Raw genomic sequence first — 23,672 nt, forward strand, 5'->3', positions numbered from 1 at the left:
CCAGCAGAGCAAAACCAAAGTAACTTTACTGAAGTCCACAGTATTACTCTCAGTTTATGAAACTGTGGATGAAAAAATTAGTCCCTTAATTCATCACTGGTTAATATACAGTGAAATAAAAGAATGCAGAACAGCAGTACATATTTTAAAATGTTTAATTACTTCTGAGGGGAAAAAAAAATCCAGTAGTGATACATTAATGATACTGATTCAATCCCATTTTTCCTTTCTAACACTAACTTAGAAGTACATATTTTGTATTTTGTTCATAGGCAATTTTCATTTGCATGTTTTCTTTAAAAAACATAAAGTAGGCCACAAAAAGAATAAGAATTTCTAACAACTCTCCCTGTTTATGTTTCACTGACACTCTCCTTTTCTGAACAGTTTTACCATACTTATCAGTTATTTGAATCAAGTGTCACTGTATCTTCCACAAGTCTGATTTAGGGTGTAAGAAAATCAGATCCTCATCTGGAAGTTATGATTCCTTCCTATCTCTTAGCATCTCTATTCCCACCACTCTGAAATATATCAATTTACATTCTGGAATAATGTTACCATTTTATCCAAGATATCAGTATCGTTACTTCTGAGGAAGTTTGAGATTTAAATCTTAAAATAGTTAAACTTAAAAATAACTCAATAAATCCCCTAAAAAGCAGGGCTGAAGTTTAGAAGACAGTGCATAACTCTGTGGCAAACAAAGCCCAGGATTCCAGAATTCCTACCAGGCTGTTCAGAACATTTCACACCCTAATCCTGCACACAGAGTTCTAGCACCTGACAGCATTACATCATTGTTTTCAGCTGCAGCATATATATAAACTTCAGAAAACAAAACAAAACCAAAAAAAGAAAATACAGACATAAACTCTGCATCTTACCAGAACATAAGTTTCCCTGGTGATATGGGCAGGAAAAGTCATCCATTTCACAGTACTTGCCAAACACCTTGCCTAGCTTGTTTTTGTAGCAGAAACATTTTCCATCTATGCAATTTCCTTGACCACTGCAGATGGGCTGGTCCTGGTGTTGTCTGCACCTCTCAGAAGGAAGTGTATCTCTATTAAAGCTACAGTTACTGTCACTACAAGGGGACTGTTTGCCATCAGGAAAAGTTTCATCAGTCCATACTCTTTTGTGCCTTGCACTGTCTCCATACTGACAAGCACAGCTTTTCTGCACATTAACAATGGCGGTTTCATTGAAACCAATAGGTTTAAGTATTGCATATTGTCTTCCTCCAGTTGTATCGCATCCTTTCATTGTAACTGATACATTGAAAAGTACCTAAGAAGAAATAAAGACAGATTTTACACCATTATTATTTCCTATAAATTGCATAAAATTTTTGACACATAAATAAAGCAGAATCTGACACTGTATACAAATGTGCACTAGCTAATAATGACAAAATACACAGTGGCCATTTGTCAAATATGATACACTAGTAATGATAGGAATCACAAATACAGTTAAAATCCTAATAATGTAAGACTGACAGCAGTCTACTTTTCATGTTAAGAAAGCACAGCTGCAGAAGACAAGTTTAAGACATGTTAAATAGCAACAGAATTACCATCATCATCCTCCTGTTATTATTTAATGTGTATGTTCCGCTATATTTTAGAAATACTCAGATGAGAACTGAGACTGGATTCAGTAAGACAATACACAAACAGAAAAAGATACTCTTTATAAAAAGGATGTATAATGAATGTTCTTGCTGCAGAAATAGTCTGTGAAAATAGAAACCACAGTTTTTTGTCATGGCCCTATCTACTCCTATTAAAACCCAGAAATGGCTCACGCCTTAGCAGGAGCTTATTTTTCCCAATTCTTGCAATGGGGATCATGCAAAACAGTCTTAATGCTTTTGTGGTCCTGGGCAGACCAAGTGCTGCTTCAGAGTGGACCCAGTGTCCTGGCCATGTGGCCATGACACTGTGGCTGTGTCATGGACATCACAACCATGCTGCAGGTCCTCACCCTGGTAGTACCCACTGCAGCAGCAGCCTGTGTGGCTTTCCAGGACCCTGAATAATTTTGGTGAGTAGATGACTGCCACAGAGTTTGCCTCACTACCAAAACTCTTTGATGGTTCTGACTGGATAGCAATCTTGTATTTCAAAATTGGGATTTATCTGGGCTTACGACAGGGTATTCTCACTAAGGCTATTTATCCTGCTGATGTAAAACAACTCTTCCTTGCCTTCTCACAGAGAAAATATAACCAAGAGGAAAGATGAGAAAGGAGACTCAAGAGGAGCAAATACCTCTACTCCTCACCACCAAAGAACAAACACTTCCAAGTAAAAAAAGAGAAAACCTAAGAAACAGATTACATACAAGGTTGAAACTACCCACAAAGACTAAGGCCATTCATTTCTCATCACTGTCTGCCACTCCCGCTGTGCTCCCACATGAGAACAGCCAAGGCCTTGGGGACAATGGTGGCTTTGTGGTGAGCTGGGCTGTGGCTGCCTACACGGACAACAGGAGAAGAATGCTGTGCAGCTTGTGCTTAATGTTGTAACAAGGGGGCACTCGGGCTTTGTCTCACCCTTTGCTTTTCTTCTTGTTTCTCAAATGCAGCACTACACACACAACCCCTCAGTTGCCTACACTCTCGGTGTAGGCTTTGGTTTTGGGACAAAAGTGTGGCTATGCAGTAATGAATTCATACAGCAGGTGCGTATCATGCAAGGAGGACAGGCTGCAGCTAGAGAATGTGCTTTTAATTTAACACAGAGCCCTGCTAGAAAACGTTGTCTTCATGTACAACACAATATTGGAGGAATGACAGGCAGATGGGAGGGAAGGGCAAATCACGTCTTGAGTATGAGTTGTGAAATCTGATGGGTCTGAACATAGCAGCAGAAAGATTAAGCACATTGTGACTAATTGCAACACCATGAACACTTGCTAATAGCCGGTTAGTTTTGCACCGTAGGATTCTTCCAGAATAAAAAACACTTTGTTTTGGTAAGAAAAGGAAGGAAGAAGGATCAGACAATGCAAGCAATGTGAAAATGAAGGAAAAGCCTGTAAACAAATACTGAAAGGAGGATTTACAGTTAAAATAAATTAATCTCTTGAGGGTGGCTCCTTTTCAACAGCAGTTGAGGTTTAGGACCACATGCAATCTTTTACAACCAACTGGCCTGGCTTTTTGTTAAAAAGAAACAGATATAAATATTTTCTTTTTCATTAAACAGAACAAATTCCAGCCTTATTTCTTATGACATGCACAGGGAACAACACTGGAGAAGAGAAGACTTGAGAAGAAAACCACACCAAATCTCCCTTAAACTGTAGAAGCTAACCAGTAGCAAGTCATGCAGACAAAATTCACAAGAGAATAAAATCCATATAAATGAACGTATTTAAGATGCACACATTCAATCTACTGATTTGTTTTGCTATTTTTACTCACACAGACACAAGTGAAATCACATCGAGATGTATGTACATGTGAAGAAGGAAAGAACTCCTTGACCCTACTCTCCAGAAACACAAACCTCTTCCTGGCAAGCTAAATGAATTACTCTACTCATCCAAGGAATTCAATAAATATATCAAGGCACAGAGAAGTTGTTCTGGGAAGAAAACCATGTTCTTTACATTAGCCAGACATCTTCCCCCTCATTTTCATGGTGCATGATGCTCCAGTTTTACAATCCATTTCATTCAATAGATGGCACTGATCCAAATGGGGATAAGTAATTTTATGAAGTTGATTTATAAAATAAACCAATTATCCACAACCCTGACTGTACATGAAGACTACTAAACCAAGGAGAGGAAAAGGTGGCATCTAGTACAGACCCAAGGAACACAAATTCCAGTGATTCTTTTCCATTGGGTGATTATCTTTCAATGTCTTTACATACAGATTTCATCACAATGAACATGGCCATTGTGCTCCATGGAGGACAAAGGAGGAGAGTTTTAATGGATGCTAGCTTTCAAGAAAAGCTTTGAGCCATAGTTCCACAAGATTAGTGAGAATTAAAATAAGATTCAGGAAAAATAAAGCCAGAGAATAATAGAGAGTCTGTGATAATTAATCACATAAATCCATTTTCAGTTTAAATAAATCCCTAGAAGATTTCAAACCACTGAAACCTAACCAAACAGAAAAATAAGCATGTCAGTTGCTTGAACAAGAACTATTGACATACTTCTTTATTATATCCCACATTTTTACATCCTTCCATGGCAGTTTTTTTACTTCCATCAGGACAGATTGCAGTGATATTAAAATTGAGTCCTTGGATCTGGTTATCCACTTGAATTTTCACTTCAGAGATCAGTTTCTGTAACCAGAAAACAAGTTTTAGTTGCACTGTATCTCAACATCTAATGTGCATCAGTGACTAACACCAAGTACTGTGACTGACTAAAAATGAAGAAAGCTTTTCTGTGTGAATAAAGGCATGAATTAAAGCATTGTTTCCCATATAAAGACCCGATTACATTCCAAATATACAGAAACAGTGAACTGGTAATTCTGATGAAGAAGATTACGTTTTCCAGATAAAAAATGCTTTCAGTTTTTCGAAAATGGTTCTGAAACTGTATTTTTTGCAATTTGAAAATCTATTGTAACAACCATGTGCAACAAAACCTGTTTATTGTCTGAGAGGCTATACTGCCTTTTACCACACATTGAAAATAAAACAGTAAACATACATACAACTATTATTATCCAGCAGAAAAGGTTCCTAATTGACTTGATTTTTTCTAAACTTCTGATATTTTGCATCTGTCTTGAAAAGTTTTCTCTGAACAAAACTTAGGGTGATCTGGAGGCTTATTGCAATTATTCTTACTGATTTATTTGGGTCAGGTAGATCTATACATGTCAACAACTGGTTGATTCCCATTAGGGCTTTCTGAAATATAAAATAATGAAAAAGCTGGCTACTTTGCAATTTGTGTTTACTGCATGCTCTATAATCCTACTTCCTTACAAGAAGAAATATTGCTTCTTGATCTTTTAAAAATTCATTAAAACTCTGTACAAACCTATGAGCTGAAAACTGCACAAAGATTATTAAAATTCCTGGCATATTAGTATAAAAAAATTAGTTTAATAGGACACTTTTACTGCTACAACTGGAAATTTAATTACATGGATATGAACACGTTTATCTTGGCAACTTTCTGAAAATTAGTGACTCATCTTTGGCTTTTTAGCCAGGGATTTTCAGCTAGGGTTTTCCACAACTAAGCCTAAGGTTTGCCTGCCTAGAACAAGAGTGCAAGAGGCCCACTGCCATTGAACATAACAATTTATTTTCTTATTTAAGTACTTTTGCTTTCAAGAAAGCAAAACATGCAAGCCCTGTTCACTGTGTGTTTGTATACTAAAAGCCCCTAAACTAGGATAAAAATCTCAAAGTATAAAATCCAGTGAAGTTTAGGATGGGAAGGAAGACACTGCCTAAAAAATGAAAATAAGGCAAGAGCAAACTGGGGGTGGTTGGAGCAGGAAAGTCCCCTTGAATCTTTCACTGAATTAAGTCCTTGTTTTGTAAATGTTTGTTTCCTCTCCTAGTATGTTCACCCTTCGTTGTGCTCTAAAAACTGAGATAGTGTGTAAAAGTGGCATATAAAAGGACTATGATCTTGAAGTTTTTTTTGCCAGCAATTTCCTGCAAACCTCCATATTCAAAAAGACATTTCTTGATTTTATAAGAGAAAGTACAGTAGCAGTGAGAACATCACAATTTTTTCCTCTGCTTTTGAGTGTCTTTACCTTCTGCATGATGTTGCCAACATGACAGTGAGAAAACTGTGCACAAAACCACTCTATTGACTAGGAATAGACATGGGACTGGGCTTTTCATTATAGCCAATTTGCTGAAAGCAAATAGCCTGATTTAGATGGTTAACCTAGTAAAATGGATAATTTCAGCATCTGATGTCCAACTAATTAAAAGTAATGTGATACATGTTGATACCTTGCATATAGCTTTGTAACTGATTTTTCAATTGTTGGAACTCGCATGTTTGTGTACCTTGCACACCTTAACAGCATTCATACTTGGCTTCACTTTCAAAGCTATTTATGCCCACTCTTACCAGACTATCTTTCACTCACTATCAGAATACCAATTTCCAGTTTCAAGCTGCCATTCACTGTCTATCATTTGTGGAAAATGACTTCATGCTCTTCCCATACTATTGCGTTCTCTTTCCCATACTATTACTTGCAGTTGAGAACTCCAGGTAAGAGCCATTTCCACTGTTCCCTCCCAAAGCCGTATCAAAAGTCTTCCACACTGCCATCCTTCAAAACCCCAAGTCATTACCCTGCTTTGTGCTTTCCACAATATCCACCGTTAATTCAAACTACCTCCTTGTAGTTTCCTACCTGTTATCCATGTTCTAAGAATTATGCTGTAAAACTCTCTTGATACTGCACTATCTTTTTGCACTGAATTTATATGGTGCCTAGACAGTGGTGTTTGGTCTATGAACTAAGGAATGCCAAAATTCAAATATATCAGATATTTCTTTTGAAGTTACATGGCAACAGATGCAGAAAATCAAACAGCTTATTTAGAAGTACCCTTAGAAAGGAAAAAGTGCTAGCTCTTAGCTTTGAGACCCTGACAGCCTGTGAATTTGACAGCCATTGTGGGACAGTGTCATCCACCAATCTAGACATTCAGAAAAGTAGGGAACTTGCCCTTGTGGACTTCAGATAGATGCCAAAATCCTAGAAATTCCAGCTTTAGACTATGAAAGGTAAAAATCCCTGAACAAATACAGCATATAACACTACCATTCTCTTCATACCTGATAGGCGTCTACCACCAAATCATTGAGATTTGCTGCTTGTGATTCTATCTGTCTTGCAACAGTACCAGGCAACAGAGGCAATAGATCCTATGAAAAATACAATGATTTATGAACAGTTTTAATTTTTAATATGACTATTGTACTTGTAAAATTGGAAAAAGAAATCAAGTTTCTAACCTACTTTATACCAGTGGAACTGGCTTCCTTGAACTGCAAAAATAACATTGATGTTATTGTCAATCAACTTTTCAGAGAGCTGGCCAAGAGATGGATGCTCCTGCAAAATATACCAGAAAAGAGAAGACTGCAGATTAGTAGGTAAAAGCCTTATATTTAGCATAGAACACAATGCAGGATTCCAAACCCACCCCAATCCTTATTTCTAAAAGTACAGAGAAATGCTAGGCCTAGTTACAAAACATGGTGGGACGAACCAAATAAACACATCATGACAAAAAACATTACTAAGGAATCACACAGACTGTAACAGGCCATTTACTGTTACCAACTATATAGAGAAGTCGCACAGTGGGAGAAATAACTCATATAGTATTATTTTATTGTTTTGAGTTTGATGCTTAAGAAATATGATGTTGTCCCTGATCCATCTAGAACAAGATTCCTCAGAATGACAGGTAGGTTCTTGTGAAAAACTCAGGGAGAAAGTACAACATAAGGAAACTGAGATTAAGTACGCTTTTGGGAACAGCAAGGCAAGTAATTAATGAGTAATCTTGTTTCTCAGAAATGTATTTTGGCACCATGGATCAGACACATCAACTAAATGCAGCCACTGGGTCAGGTTCTAGCAATGTCAGTATTCTGCACATATCTTACTTAGAGCTGACAACTTTCTCCTCCTCTGTATGTCCAAGACCTGCCCTAGGAATAATGCCTCCACTCCTCACTGCAATGACCTGCTACATTTTCTTAACCACACTCATTCTTAAAGACGATAGCATGAGTTTCATGTCTCTCCCCAATAATGACATTGCTCTATTTGGTGAGGTACCTATGATGGCGTGTCCTGTGCAGGTGACCTGCCTTTCTACACTTCTCATTGAGAGATCTGACATGGGTTTGGGAACAAGAGATGCCTATACTTTCATCCAAGATCTGGGGAAGCACAAGGATGTTTGTGGTCCCAGTGGGCTTTGCACACCTCACACCTGGGCTATGTGAGATCTCTCCAGTTCCAGTTCACTAAAACAAACTGTATCTGAAAATCACTGCTTACTTATCACACATCTGTGAATACTTCTCAAGAAGCAAATTCAATACCTAAAATTCATGACTAAACATAGAGAAGTGACTGGGGACTTGAACTGTGTTTCCCCTCACAAAGATTTCATCTGGACACCTCTATTGATGTCAGGTCCTTCAGCCTCTTTCCCCCCACATACTTCTGCTGTGTTTCTCTTCCTGGTATTTTTCACCATCTGCTGCATATTGTCTCTCTCTTACAAAACCATACTCAAGTTACCCTGCACAATTCATTTCTCCCCAGAGTACCACTTGTTACTCAAGGCACCCTGCAAGTCAACTGCTTTCCTAACTGTAATCTGAATGCCAAGACAGCTGAGATAGCAAGGAGGCAAAATTAATTTTCCATCATATCACACCATTATAATGAGCCTCATATAGAAAGAACAAAGGCTTGATCTTAGCCATGGTCCACACCTCTGTCTACTTTTCCACCCTTTGGTAAGAGATTATATTCTTTAAGATAAGCGATGAAAGGAAGGTAACACAGCAATAAATGGGCCTTCTTCTAGCTTCAACTGGGGAGTGTGCCATACATGAGGATCCAGTGAGCATGCATTCCCACTACACAGCAGTTGTGGGTGAACTGCAGCAGCAGTAGTTTTGCTGCCATCTTCAGTAGCTTGCAACTTAGTACTAAGCCCTCCTTCCTTCTCCATGACCACAGAGCACAGTGATAGGGCCTCCATTGTGCTGCACAATCCTACAGGACACATGCAGCTGGCTAGCAAATCCTAGACTCACCAAGTGGTCCCAGGACAAGGGAGAGTGAATCCAGACATTCTGTAAACACTACCTGCACTGTCAGCATGTGAAGGACAGGTGGTGTCAAAGTATCATGAGATGGTGGTCAATTAAATCAGTCTTCCTCCTTAACAACTGAGATTTGACATGCCCGAATTCCAGCAGAGAGGCCCCTCAACATCTTGGCAACTAACAGCAGGACTCTGGGATCAGTAGTATCAGAGATGGGTTTCCAAGTGCTCATGAAACCGAAACTTACTCAGATGGAGCTTACTGAAGTCAAGAGATGATATGCATAGATGTGCAAGGGTTGCAGGGACTGGATCTCCAAGGTACTTAGTCTGCTTACAAATAATGCTGAACTTTATTCTACTTGTCAGCTCTAACTCATTACAGTGTCCAGCTTGGTTAGCAGTACATTAAAGTCTCACTTCAAGTTAGAAAGAAAAATTTTCTTAATTTTAGAAGGGATACTAAAAAAAATCTAACCAAACAAACATCAGCAGACCCACACTTATCTTTTTCATTTAAGCATATGGAAAGATAACATAAGAAACTGTTGGTTGGTTGTGAAGCCTCACTTTGCTTGCTGTGAAAAGCTTGCTGTACTTTATGTATTTTCACCTTATCTCTTCCCACTACAGCTCAGGAAAATGTACTTTATATCATCTTTCTTGTTCCAATTACATCTTTCATTTTAATATTTTAACCCACTGTGTTAAGCTGTGAAGATAAATAATACAGATGCTAAGTATTTCAGAAAGGGAGTTGACCAAGCACAGATCTAATTAAAATGGACTAGATTTCTTTCCTGTCTTATGCTTTTTTTGCTGACACTGTGTGACTGCTTAGCAAAAGTTAGAAAGAAACAGGCAGAAATGTGACTGGAAACATTTCTGATGTAAAGGCTTATGCAAATAAAGAAAGCAAAGTCCTCTTAACTGGCACAAGGAGGAAATAAAAATATTCCAAAATGAAATGTTCTCAAGACTCAGAAGCTGAAAACCAAGGTAGGAAAATGTGATTACAGATGGCTCTTTAATTTTGCATAGAACAACAAAATTGCATTGATAAAGAAAAAATGGCAAAAAAAATGTCATATGACCTATTTTTTAAAAAAGTGTCAGCTTTCCATGACATTTCATTTAATTATCAAGTAGCTCTGATTTGACTTGTTCTGAAAATACTGAAACTGAACAGATTGGCTAGAGGAAAATAAATAATCCTGACATCTGAGAGGGAATATCCAGGAGGTGACAGGGGAAGTATATGAATGCAAGAACATCAGATAATTTGAAATCCAAAAACTTTCCTGTTAGCACATGCTCAGCTCTCTCCTCCACTCAGCAAGGTCCTGGAACACCCACTGATTCCCAGAAACCTCCCAAAATGTCGTGATCACACACCATATGGCAGTTGCTTCCTGCTGCCTCATCATCCTTGTAGGCAGCAGTTGCTGGGATTAAGTTCAGGTCAAGTCTAATTTACATGCAGCCCTCACTGCCTTCACCAGCACGTTGCTGGCTTGGGCTGAACACAGGCCATATACTTTAACTAAGTGCAGCTAGAATAAAACTGTAATGTGCTCCAATGATACCACAGTTCATAATTCTGCTTTCTGATGATTACATGGCAAGTAAGTAGTGATTCATTTTTCTCATATAAATGACTCATAATTTTTTAAGGAAATAGCCAAAACTATTAAATATTAAAAATTTCAGGGGAAAAAATCATTTCTTCAATCACTTATGACTACTTTATAAATTCTTGAATAAATTATTTTGTAAGCTAAAAATATTTGCTAAAGAGGCATTATTTTCTACAGTATTTTTGCACAGGTATGTATTACCACAGATTGTCTTTATACTATGAGATTCAAATGTATTTAGTGCTGCACTACCACCACAAAGCTTTGTGGCACAAGAATATTTTCTAGTCTATCATGTTTGAATTAACACATTGCTGCTGTATATCTTCTGGTCTACTCCTACTAAGTCTTTAAATTCAATGCAGCTGTGCCTCTGTGACCATAAACCATGACCACTACCTTGGTCGTATTAGCAGAACTGTGCAATTCTTACATTTTACCAGCTTCTTCTTGTGCAAAATACCACACAGTGCATTTCCTACATGTATTTTACCAAAATGTGTGTAATGTTAATTAGATGGCAATTAAAAAAACACACCAAAACCAGTAACATAACCTCCTCTGCTGGGTGCTGTTGTCTCAGACTCCAAAATACTTTATCACAGACAGAAAGAATGACAATAGTTCCAAGTGATTGATTCTTTATTTCACAATTTGTCTACCTAGAAAAATACTATTCTGATAACTGAAATAAGAGCAATGCTTTGACAGCAATCTAACTCCTCCTTTATGTAGTTTTACACTGCTTCTCTGAAGGCAGAATCTATGACATATACCTTACCATACTCGTAGCTTTGATGTACACGTTATCTTTCAAATGACAGTTTCCATCATGGGGAATTACAATCCCTGCTAATTTGCTATCAAGGGCCAGATGAGAAGTTTGATCTGTCATCACAAGAAGCAGTCGCTTTGCTTCTTTCCGCCACCCAATATGGCTCTAAAAAAAAAACCAACAAAAAACCCAGCATAACTAACTACTTATTTTCTAAAATAATAACTAACAACATGAAAAATGAATGTGGAAATCTAGTTTCAGATATTACACTGCTTAGCAGCACTGAGTTTAAGTCAGGCTATATAAAGCATTTTCTGTGGAAATGTGTATCATGTCCTACACCTGAAAACTACCACTGTACTCAGTGATCCACTACCACTTTGCTTTGAAATCTTTCTTTAGAATGATCTCTCAAAACATACGTAGGTCATGCATTACACAGTGGGCTTGGTTAACAGCTGCCACATCAGGTGTGTCACTGTTACATACAAATGCAAATGAACTGCATTTGTAAAACACCCCATGCTCCAAAAAGCATTACAAACAGTTAATATGCATTCATTTGTACTGGTAGTTGGTGCTTCTTTTATTTTTACTTTATACATATCTACTTTATTTTCTTAGCATTCCATAATTTTGTTTTCTTACACAGCTTTCCAGAAAGGACATTGAATATGAACAACAAATTAATGAGTGTGTCTTCATGCACCTGCAAATTGAGAAATTCATTATCATGCAGCAAAATACTAATCTATCCACCATCTTAAGGGATTAATAACAAAGCATTATCTATAAGGGTGGATTTAATGTGTTTTGGGAATTCAGTGAAGTGAAAATGTAGAAGGGCAAGCCTATACCTAAACTGGGTTAGGTGCCAACCTGTATTTCCATAACATTTATTTCCCTGCAAGAAATAAATGGCTCCTTTAAATTAAACTCTAGAGGCACACACAAATCACACATATTATTTTTCATGATTCCCTTTCTTGATTATTCCATCTTATTCACTAATTCCGCTTTCCTCTCTTTTCCTCTTTTTTTGCTACTCCATCCTATGACTCTGTCTCACCTCTACCATTAACATGTCCAGGTATCTTTCATCTCATGTAAAACATGTATCAGCAATACAGCCCACGTACTCAGCCAGGCTTTGTCTTATTCTCTGTCTTCCTTTCTTTGCTTTGCAGAGAGGGATTTAGCTCCCTTCTCAGGCTCATTCCCTCCTACCTCTGAATGGAGATTAATTATAACAGTAGGGATAAGTACAGAGGAGTGTGGTGTCTTTTCCAGCTAATACATTAGGCATGAACCTCCCTCAGATAAATCTAGACAGCATTTCCCCTAAAGAAGACATAAGTTTTATTTATAAGCAGTTTGTATCTAAAATAAGCCCAATTCCTCCTTCAACACCACAGAAACTTCTTGTTCCTGATTCCCATCATTTCACCTTGTCACCTCAAGACTCCTACTTACCTACATCACAGCAACCAAAACTTTAAAGGAGCTTTATGACCTAACCTGCTACCTCTTGTAACAGGGCTGTATTGGCTAAAGCAAGATGGAGCAAGTTACGAAGTTCTACTCTAGGCAAAATGAGTCCTCATTAATCTAAATTATAGTTCACTATGGTAGTTATGAATTGCACATTGTTCTCATCTATTTTGGATCACAATTCAGTTAGCAAGAAAACCTCCCTATTCTCATATTTCCATTCTATTGTTTTTGGAAGCATATATTCTAGAGCTCACATGTCGTAAGCGTGGGATGTGTCCAACGACAAACACTGAATTTTAAGGATATTTTTGAAAGCTTCAGAATGATTTTTTATAACAGTTATGATAACAGTGTCTATGAAGAGTGGTTTTTACTTACCTGTTTTACAGCTCATCAAAATTTGAAAATAAAATTGGGCCAAACTGTTAATTTTTAGCATAGTTTGAGTTACTTTCTGTCCTCGATTCATTTTACTGCTCAAAAAAAAAAAAAAGTGAGGATGGACAAAATAAAAGAATTGTCCTGACATCATCCCAAGACATGAGAAACACACTAAGCCTGCGATTTGGACACGAGCTGAATTACTTTCTTTAAGAGAACAGAAAGAGTAGAGAATTAGCAAATCCATGAATCAGCCAACTTTCAAAATTCCTATTGCAGTACTATGCAAAGAAGACAAACAACATGCAAAATAGCCCTTTAGAAGAAACAAATTCTTATTATTTAATATGCTTATGGCCTGGGAATTACTGATGCAGATCTTTTCCACCCTTTTCAGCATGGAGAGATGGTGATGAAATTTTATTGAGATACAACAGTTAATTTTTACTTGTTTCGTATTGTTTTCAAATATAAATTATTTAAAACCTGAGATACATTGAAATGCATTTGTTTTCCTCATCTATACAAGCAGATATGTAACCAATCCTTCAGTTTTCAAACGTTTTTCAGAAAAAGGTATTTTGACATTTCACTTAGGAATACAAGGAGGGCTTTAATGATTTTTGAAACTAATTTTGTAGTGAACTGAACTTAATACTCTTCAAGTAAGAAGCAGTTGCTTTCATTGTCCATCCTATGTTAGTTAGGCTTTTTAAAGCCAGAGTTTGAAGAACATCATTAACCGATACTGACAAATATTCCCTTAGGCCCTCCTTTTTCAGTTTCAATGGGAAACAGAAATGTATAGCTAAGGGGGAAATAATGGAAAAGGAGGAAGAAATCTTATTATCAGGCCTAGAAATGACATTTTGAAATCAGGAATATTGAGCACTGTTTAACTATATATATGATGATGATGAACTATATATATATACACGTATATATACACACACATCTGAACTATCATTTAGTCTTCTGTTAATAAGCTCCTTACCTGGCACACAGCTGCTTGGAGCATCGCATCAAAACCCCCTTCAGGTGTATCAATATTCCCAGAAATTTTTTGTTTATTTACTGCATTTCTGAATTCTGCTATATTGTCAGTCAGGGATAGCACGTGAATATAACCGTGAGGAGGCATACAATCTAAATTATAATCACTGTAAAAAATCAAAAAAGCAAAAGTCTAACATATTCTGTATTTTCCATTTGAATTGTAAATACTGAATCCCTATTAACCTATAAAATCCTGTTACTAATTTACATAGTGCATAGATGCACAGTAGAAGAAATACTTAAAGAAGAATAACTCCACATTAATTAAGTTCAGTAAGAATTAATTCTCATTTACTATGAAAAAAATGTATTTTTTTGGCATTTATGGAAATGTATATAATATAATTTAATATAGTAACAGTATATATGTAGTATTTCTGTCCAGAATGAAAAGAAACACAACGTGAGCAATGGCATGATCTCAGAGAGTATACAATCTGTTTTGGAATGTCTATCAAGTGATACAGCTTTGCTTTTCATTATTTTGAAAAAGAGCTATCACACTGCAGCATTAAGATCCTTTAATATATCGATACACAGGTGACTGGATCAAAACTAAAATATAATATAAATTCCTACATCCACTAGCAGTAAGTATATAAAATGAATGCTGAGATTAGTGACAATTAAAGCGATGGTAAACTCCACTTTCAATAACAGCTGAAAATTATACTCTTTGAAATTACGCATAAGGGAGAAGTATGAAGTTTGACGTAAGTAAGCTAGTGCCACAGCGCTTACTTGGGTCATTGCTCTGCAATCCATTTATAGCAGTGGAGTTTATGTCACTGAAGAAGCAGTGTAGGCCTCCAGACTATAGCCTGCCCACCCCCAACTCAGTTTACAGTCAAGAAAGAGAAACTGGCACTGTAAGGATTAATACTTCCTCAGACATCTGCTTCTAGGCAAATTGAATCGTGTCCTAGAAGTGTTAATTGATCTCCACTCACTACACAGTCTAGATGACTGCTTTATACACAGACATTTATATCGACCTAATGAATTCCACTCCTAGTGCCCAATTCAAACACCACTGAAATAAAAAAAGATACTTATGGACTTCACAGAACTTTGAATCATGCCTTCCCGGGAAAGATAGTAACAATCAAGAAGGTATGAACAGTTAATATTCACTTTTCCAAGTATTATGGTTTATACAGATTTGAATTTCTCATGAATAATCTTGTTCTCCCACGGGTTTTGGAAGTGATCCCTCACTTTATGTAAGCGTTGAACACAAGAAAGAAAAGACATGGGATGAAAAAAGAACCGCAAGCCAAAACAACTTTCTTATTTAAAATGGGAGTTCATTCATATTACAACTGTGGAATTAGATCAGAGGATTGCTTTTATTCATTAAATTAGCTGAAAGAAACTGTATCACAGGACAGAAGTAGCATTCTAAGAGTTCATGAATACACAACCATACACCAGAAGTCCTAATTCAGGAAGTACAAAACTTTGTGATGAATCTAGGCAACATATGCAACATATATGCAAAGTAACTAAGAACAAAACATTAGATTATAGAATTAAGTGCAAAACATACTCAAGTATACCAAAGCAGCGTGTCATTTGGCTTGTTTTGCTGAACCCCCCCCCCAAAAAAAACAAAACCCAAAACCCCCCAAAACAACCCAGCACATTTTATCTGATACGGAAAGAGTTTTTCTGAAATCACTCAGCAGATTTTTCAGAAGTAATCATTATATAATAACTTTCAGCATTTTCTTAGGAACTCCACTGGAGAACCAAGGTATAACGAAACACAGGCAGATTCTGAAGAGTTTTAAAAATAAATATGCATAATGCATATTTGTGTACTTAAGTAATTTCTCAGTGGTACAGTAAATATACAAAGACTACATACCTGCATTGGTTATGGATTCTACCTGGATGAATGCTAATATAGGGTGACACAGTTTTATCCACGTAGGATCCAAATCCAAGTCGAAAATCAAGAGAAATATTCTCCATCTTTTTAGATAAAGCAAATCCAATGGAATTTAGTTTTTCTATATTGTTGTGCATAGAGGCTGAGACGTCAACTAAATAATAAAGATCCACAGGGTATTTCTCTAGAGGACGAACTTTTAACATAAAGTTTGCTTCACTTCCTAATTCAAAGGAAACAAATAAGTTTATTTACTATTTTTAATGGACACTCTTAAGAAACACATTTAGTTTTGCAGCAACCTCAGCACAAAGCTCTTTATGGCAGCAAACAGAAAACAAACAAACAAGAAAACCTCCCAAGAGAAAATGAAACCTTGAAACATCATTCAAATATAAGCCATAAAGGGGCTCTTTGTAGAACATGTTGCTTTTTTTTTTTCACTTGCCGGAGCAATTTATTGTAAAAATCTGACTTCTCCCCAATTTCTTCTAATTCATGGTCATGGAATCCCTTTGGCATTGCTCCAAAATGCAGTTACGACTCACAAAGGACACAGATCTGCATAGAAACTGTGGCCAGTCACTTCAAGGCCAGTCACTTCAAGGCTGACACTTTTAAGTATGTACATGTATCCTGCAAATTGTCTCTCATCTAAGTCTAAAACTACATGTGTACCATAAAGACAGCACAGTAAATTATGCTTCAAGTTTATACCAATCTACTTCCAAAGATTTGATGAGAAAACTCAGTAGGATCAACATTTTTTTTTTAAAAAAAAGAGGGTTTAATTTAAAACGAAAACAGAAAATCCATCTTTTGATGTATACAAAACACAACTCTTCTTTTAGCTAGGATGACAAATGTCTGTATCTCCTGCAGAAGCACATCACATTCTTGTATGAAACAAAAATGTTAATGCCTTGGAAGTCACTAAAAATAGTCCCTACATTTTTGCTTGCCTAATATTATGTAATGAGTGCAAAAAGAGTGAAGTGACTAGAGTACAGGCAGTCTAGGTACAGTAATGGATGACTTCAAGTTGTTCATTATTTTATGTCACCCAAACTGCAAGCTCACGGAAGAAACGAGGAAGTACAATCTTCACATGATGTGTGCAGAATCTAACTGAATATTATGCAACGAAGATACAGCAAAAAACAGGAGGAAGGGAGACATTATAGAAGAATTACATAGGCATCAGTAGAAGCTATCTGAACACTTAAACATGCCTTCTCTGAAATGTGACTTCTCTATGACATTTACTAGTGCATATGACATTGCTAGATAGCATAATTCAGGTACATTCAACAAAGATCTGATCCAAAAAAGTTAAATGCGCAAAGTGCTTTCTTTTGGCGATCTGAACACAATCTACTTGAAAATATCAGGATTTGCCTGTATAAGGTCTTATAAGAAAAAAAGAGAATTTCAGTGTGCTGTAACTTGTGTGTTTCCTCTTTGCCAATGTAAATGGAAATACTTTATGTAAATGACCTTTGCAGGTCTCTAGTTTGCATATAGCGAGATTCTGAGTGCAGCTTCTATTTTTTTCCCATGTAAATCCTGACAGTTGGCTGTATGTAAACAGTGGAAAAAAAACCCCAGTATCAAAACAAAACCATCTTTGCCTGCATAATTATACTGTATCAAATTTCTATTTTGAGGCATGACTATAGCTGTACATCTGTGTATTTCTCTGGGCTATAAAATATGGGCAAGATGTCTATATATCAAAAGTTATACTTAGGAATTTTAGTCTTCTGCCTCCCTGATGGAAGAACTTCTGCAAAGCATATAGAACCCCAAACTTAATCTGGCAAAAAGGTTCATTAAACCAAATTTCATAAAAATATTTTTTTTCTATTAATCAAGTATGCCTTTGAAAATAAATGTGATTACAGACACATCTAGAGCTAGCTCAGTTTCTGGCACCATTTCTCAGTACAAAGTAGAGTATTGGTCATTTCTTTGGAAGGAGAGTGGGGAAAGGAGAGGAAGTGCTCAAGTTACTTTCTCAGTTTTATTTATAAAGATGGTAAACCAGAGCTCCTTTGTGCTTTCCACTCATGAAGAGTCTTCCTGTAACTGACAAAAGATTATCTTTTATACAGTGAAGATCAGTAAGATATTTTTCCTGCTCACTTAATGTTTTTCTACCAAAGACTGATCCCTTATAAAAGACATTTTCTTCTCCAACTCTCATTTGCCAAAGGAAATAAATTTTACGATATGAAACATAGCCTGCATCCTTTCATACCACCTTCCATTTTGCTGTTGTCTACAGCTATTTTAGAGACAGAGAACATACACTGATTTAAACTGAGCTCAGCTGAGGGCAAGTAGAAAATCTCAGATCCATGAAGGGACTTGTAGATTCTATTAGAGCCAGGTGAAATGTTAGGAAGTGAATACCTGTTTCTTTTAGGAATCTAGTCCATTCTTATACATTGGCTATGATGTCTTCGTGGTTGTCTAGTCAATGCACTTAAAAGTAACCAAATATTTGTATGACATATAGTGTATACATGTAGATATAATTATAGAGAATGTATGACAATTATCAAATGATGAATTCAGAAATTCTAACTCAATTTGTTTTCAGTAAGGCATACAGTTGATACTGTATTATATGTACATAAGGGAAAACTATTTGTGAAGTGGCTAAAGAAAAAACATCAAGAAACCACAACGGAAAACAGAAAAGACTACCTAAAATATTTTTTCCACTTATTGCTTGCATTATTCTGATCTTCAGCATTATTTGACAGAAACACTTCTCACTGAAGACAGTACCTGAATATGAGAGCAACACCATCACAGTCCTACAATACGATAGTACTGTTCTTCAAAATAATTATTCCAGCCACTTCTTCACAAAATATCTGTACTTAATATTACTGTACTTTAAATTGACTATAACATCAATGTGTTAGAGACAACCCAACCTGGACGCAGTTGGACTGAAACTTTTCCAGGCGTCACTTGTGTATTTGTCTCATGGTCACTGGGCACTGTGACATGAACTGTGGGATTTTCTAGAAAATCTGATTGGCAGCCTCTTTTCATTAAGTTGAAAACAGTGTCGCAGCGTCCCTTCTGTGTCGTGTCAGCCATGAAATCCTGTTTAATAAGAGACAAAAAGTACAAAACAGTCTGAATGGAAAAAGCAACTGCAATGTCTTCAAAGGAGAACAAAATAATAGTCTTTGAAACAATAAAAAAATGCTACTATAATTACATAATTTGTAGAACGAGTTCATGGAAGCCGTATGTTTTTAACAAGGGCAACGAAAAAATATTTAAATTATAAGTTAAACATAATTGCCACAATAACTTTTTTTTACAAAGGACAAAACTTTTGTATGAGAAAGAGGACCTTGCACAATCAGAATAAGCTGACTGGAGAAAATGAAACTGTACTATCATATCACTAAAAAATGTTCTGTGCTATGCTATGAGTTAGTTATAGCAAGAAAGTGTCATTCACATGACAACACAGGTTAGTTTTCAGAGGAATCCAGTAGCCTCAGGCTAATATTTAAAAGTAGCAGCAGAAGATAGCTTTAGATTTATCTAACCTGAATTCGTCTATCACAGATGTTTTAATCCATACCCTACCCCAAAGTCAAGGACCAGCTGACTACATAATTTCAATCCCCAGAAACAGGAAGCTATATGCTACAGGACTGGACAGTTTAAGATGTCACCAACATAAAAAAGCCCCTGTAAACAACAGGAAAGTGGTTAGAGTGATTAGTAGTAGGATGATCTTGGAAGCAGCATATCCTTTCTTGCAATGAAAAGGGCATATTTGCCAAAATTGTACCAGCCACAGCTGGAGAGCAAACAATGGACAATCTCTGATAGTTCAGAGGCAAATGGGCAAAATAAACAATCAAAAAGTGTATACAGCCAACTGTGTATGAGAATAGATAGTCATCCAGATCCTGAAAAGACCAGAGAAAGCCCCTGAAGAATGAGACTCAACAGTCATATATCTTGTTTTCCAAGTTCCAACTTATTTTTGTAGTTGACCTCTGATACGTTTTTTTCCACAACCTTCTTAAACATACGTAACAGAGAATAGCTTTTTAACTAACTGCTGTTTAAATACTCTTTTTAATGTATGCATGCTTCAAAAAGGTAGATTTTTACATGTATAAAGACATTAGCTGCTCTCATTGCTATCACTAACGACTGATATGTCGCATTTTCTGTAGTTCACTGTGTGGGGTATGAAGTCAAAGCATCTCAAGTGCTCCTCAAGGCTGATTTTCTCATTAAAAATGTTGTTTAAATGAAGCAGGCATGCTAAGCTGAAATCTGCTCCTGTAACTTTACTCTGGGAAGTTTTGATCTGCATGAGTATGGGTTTTAGCATTCCACAGCCACAGATGTTGGTAGGTGAATGGGCTATCAAAAGTGTGGTCTAAGAGGGTTTGACAAATCCATGACTTCCATGAACAGATCTCAGGATTGACATGAGAAGTAAAGCAAGAGAAGCAGACCAGAAGTGAAACTGGTTGAATCTGAGCACCTTGTCAGAAGGAGACGTACTGCAGCTCCATAGTACTTGAAAGCTAGCAAGGGCTGCTCTGTGATAAATACAGATGTAGTAGGATAAAACTGTGCCCTTTGTAAGACAGAATATCAGTCTACAACAATCATAGAATCATAGAATAGTTAGGATTGGAAAAGACCTTCAGATCATCTGGTTCTAACCCCCCTGCCATGGGCAGGGACACCTCACACTAAACCATGCCACCCAAGGCCTCATCCAACCAGGCCTTGAACACCACCAGGGATGGAGCATTCACAACTCCCTTGGGCAGCCCATTCCAGTGCCTCACCACCCTCACAGTTCCTTATATCCAATCTAAACTTCCGCTGTTTAATTTTGAACCCGTTACCCCTTATTCTGTCACTGCAGTCCCTAATGAAGAGTCCCTCCCCAGCATCCTTGTAGGCCCCCTTCAGATACTGGAAGGCTGCTATGAGGTCTCCATGCAGCCTTCTCTTCTCCAGGCTGAACAGCCCCAACTTTCTCGGCTTGTTTTCATATGGGAGTTGCTCCAGTCCCCTGATCATCCTCGTGGCCCTCCTCTGGACTTGTTCCAACAGTTTCATGTCCTTTTTATGTTGAGGACACCAGAACTGTACACAAGTACAAGTATACAACTGTATACAAGTACTCCAAGTGAGGTCTCACGGGAGCAGAGTAGAGGGGCAGGATCACCTCCTTCGACCTGCTGGTCACGCTCCTTTTGATGCAGCCCAGGATATGGTTGGCTTTCTGGCCTGTGAGCACACACTACCAGCTCATGTTAAGTTTGTCATCAACCAACACCCCCAAGTCCTCCACAGAGCGGCTCTGAATCTCTTCTCTGCCCAACCTGTAGCTGTGCCTGGGATTGCTCTGACCCAGCTGTAAGACCTTGCACTTGGCATGGTTAAATGGACTGCTCCACATTATAATCCATCGTGCCACCTACAGATGCCCTAAGGCTTCTCTTGGAAAACAAGACCTCCATGTCCTCTATTCATCCTTGCATTACTTATCCTTAGACTTGTTGCAGACTAAGTTAATAATTCCAAAACACTGTATCTCAGATAAAGTTACGCTAGTGCCTTACACTTCTTATTGCCTCTAGGCACACCCTATGAACTTATTTACCTTCTCTGCTAACCTGATAGCTACTACAGATAATTTGCATGTGACCTTCAAGAGCATATAAGCCTGGAATTGTCAGTGGTAGTCTTCAAAACCTTGCTCTCTGAAGTGCTTAAAATGGATCAGCCTCACTCAAAATTATGTTCTCAACTGTTTTTTTTCTGTCAGATAAAACCTGAGATTCCCATATTCTTATAGTTCAGAAAGCAATAACAATTTCAAGGTAATCCTTCCTACTTAAGATCTATCTTCTGTGGTAAGTCTCAGAACTGATAGTTTCTAATGTCAAAACAAGGAAAGCATTTTTTTCCATTTATGACAGGGTCATAATATATGGTGATGTCAAAGTTAACTCCACTATTAGTAAAATATTTTGCTGAATGCCAACAGGCATATGTATAGACTTACTCTGATATATGAGGACTTAACATAAATTACTGATAAGTAATTTTGCTTTTGAAGCCAAAAGATGCTGAACTCTAAAAGCTACTATAAGTCTGCCAAAGCTGTCTACAAAGCACATGGAATGCATTAAAAAGTTCTCACTTCATTTATTTATTTATTAAAAATTTCTCACTTAATTACTTACTGCAATTTCCCAAATAAAAGATGGTATTTTCTCCTTTGGAAAGTATATTTCACATGATTTCTCAGGTTCTGTCTCCAGGGGTCATTTAAAGATTTTCTTGCTATTTCTTAACTATGATTTTCACAGTTTAGAAGTCTTCTACCTTTACAAATCAGAAACAGCTAAAATATAAAGTCAAATGTAAATAAGCAAAATGCCATACCTCTTGAGCACACCACCCACACTCTGGACCCAAAGCAAGGCACCTTGTGCACGTTGCTGCATTTGAAGTGGCACATCTGTTTTCTGCTGCAATGAAACATAAAACCAAACATTCATGATTTATGATGATATGTGGGAATTGTAAAATACCTGATTTTAAACCAAGATTTCAAAAATTACTTCACCAGATTAAGAGTGATGACAACGTATCCGAACAGAAGTAAAACAGAACAAAGGTAGACTAGAATACTCGCAGCATATTTTTTTTTTATCCACAGTCCAGAACTATATGTAGAGATTCCCAAGGCCAAATTTTTAAGATCCTGATTCAGAGTAATTTTGAAGTGAAATTTTATCTTGGGCATGCACCTTGCTGATTTACTGCCTAACAGGAAAAAATTTACCAGGTAGCTTATCTCTTCATAGACACTTTCTTTTAAGTCATTTACACTTGACTGAGTTACTCATTATTCACTTCATGTGGAACCCAAAATATTTTCTCACCTCCTAAAAATATTCCCCCTCTACATTTTCTGGAATGAATGGTTTCCTAGAAGTGCCAGATTTTATTTTGTTTTTCCAGAAGGAAATACAAATTTATCCAACATTACATGTGTCACAGATTGAAGAGACATCATTCTGTACTAACAACTGTAAAAGAACGTGCCTACGAACAGGTTTATCAACAAAATCACGGAATTGTTAGGGTTGGAAGGGAGCTCTAGAGATCATCTAGTCCAACCCCCCTGCCAAGGCAGGGCCACCTAGAGCAGGTTACACAGGAACACGTTCAGGTGGGTTTTGAATTTCTCCAGAGAGGGAGACTCCTGGGCAGCCTACTCCAGCGCTCTGCCACCCTCAATGTAAGGAAGTTCTTAAACTAAAATACAAGAAGTTTCACCTCAATGTAAGGAAGTTCTTCCTCACAGTGAGGTGAAAGTTCTTGTATTTTAGTTTGTGGCTGCTGCTACTTGTCCTGTCACTGGGCACCACTGAAAAGAGTCTGGCATGATCCTCTTGGCACCCGTCCTTGAGATTTTTATATGTATTAATGAGATTTTATCTCAATCTTCTCTCCTCTAGACTAAACAGTCTCAGCTCCTGCAGTCTTTACTCATAAGAGAGATGCTCCAG

The 23,672-nt window shown here is 37.2% G+C and overlaps 1 protein-coding gene across 1 annotated transcript in view; it reads right to left on the reverse strand.

The window, feature by feature from the left end:
* ITGB8 (integrin subunit beta 8) overlaps positions 1 to 23,672 on the reverse strand; it is a gene marked incomplete at both ends in the record, with an annotated part of 51,611 nt that overhangs the window by 11,734 nt on the left and 16,205 nt on the right. The window contains 9 exons of the mRNA XM_080611448.1: positions 888 to 1,293; positions 4,188 to 4,322; positions 6,814 to 6,903; positions 6,998 to 7,093; positions 11,253 to 11,411; positions 14,119 to 14,284; positions 16,051 to 16,297; positions 19,023 to 19,197; positions 22,540 to 22,625. Of these exons, the coding sequence (XP_080467574.1) occupies positions 888 to 1,293; positions 4,188 to 4,322; positions 6,814 to 6,903; positions 6,998 to 7,093; positions 11,253 to 11,411; positions 14,119 to 14,284; positions 16,051 to 16,297; positions 19,023 to 19,197; positions 22,540 to 22,625 (1,560 nt within the window). The remainder of the gene's footprint in view (positions 1 to 887; positions 1,294 to 4,187; positions 4,323 to 6,813; positions 6,904 to 6,997; positions 7,094 to 11,252; positions 11,412 to 14,118; positions 14,285 to 16,050; positions 16,298 to 19,022; positions 19,198 to 22,539; positions 22,626 to 23,672) is intronic.

This window comes from Psittacula echo (assembly GCF_963264785.1).
Source record: "Psittacula echo genome assembly, chromosome: 2".
NCBI lineage: Eukaryota > Metazoa > Chordata > Aves > Psittaciformes > Psittacidae > Psittacula > Psittacula echo.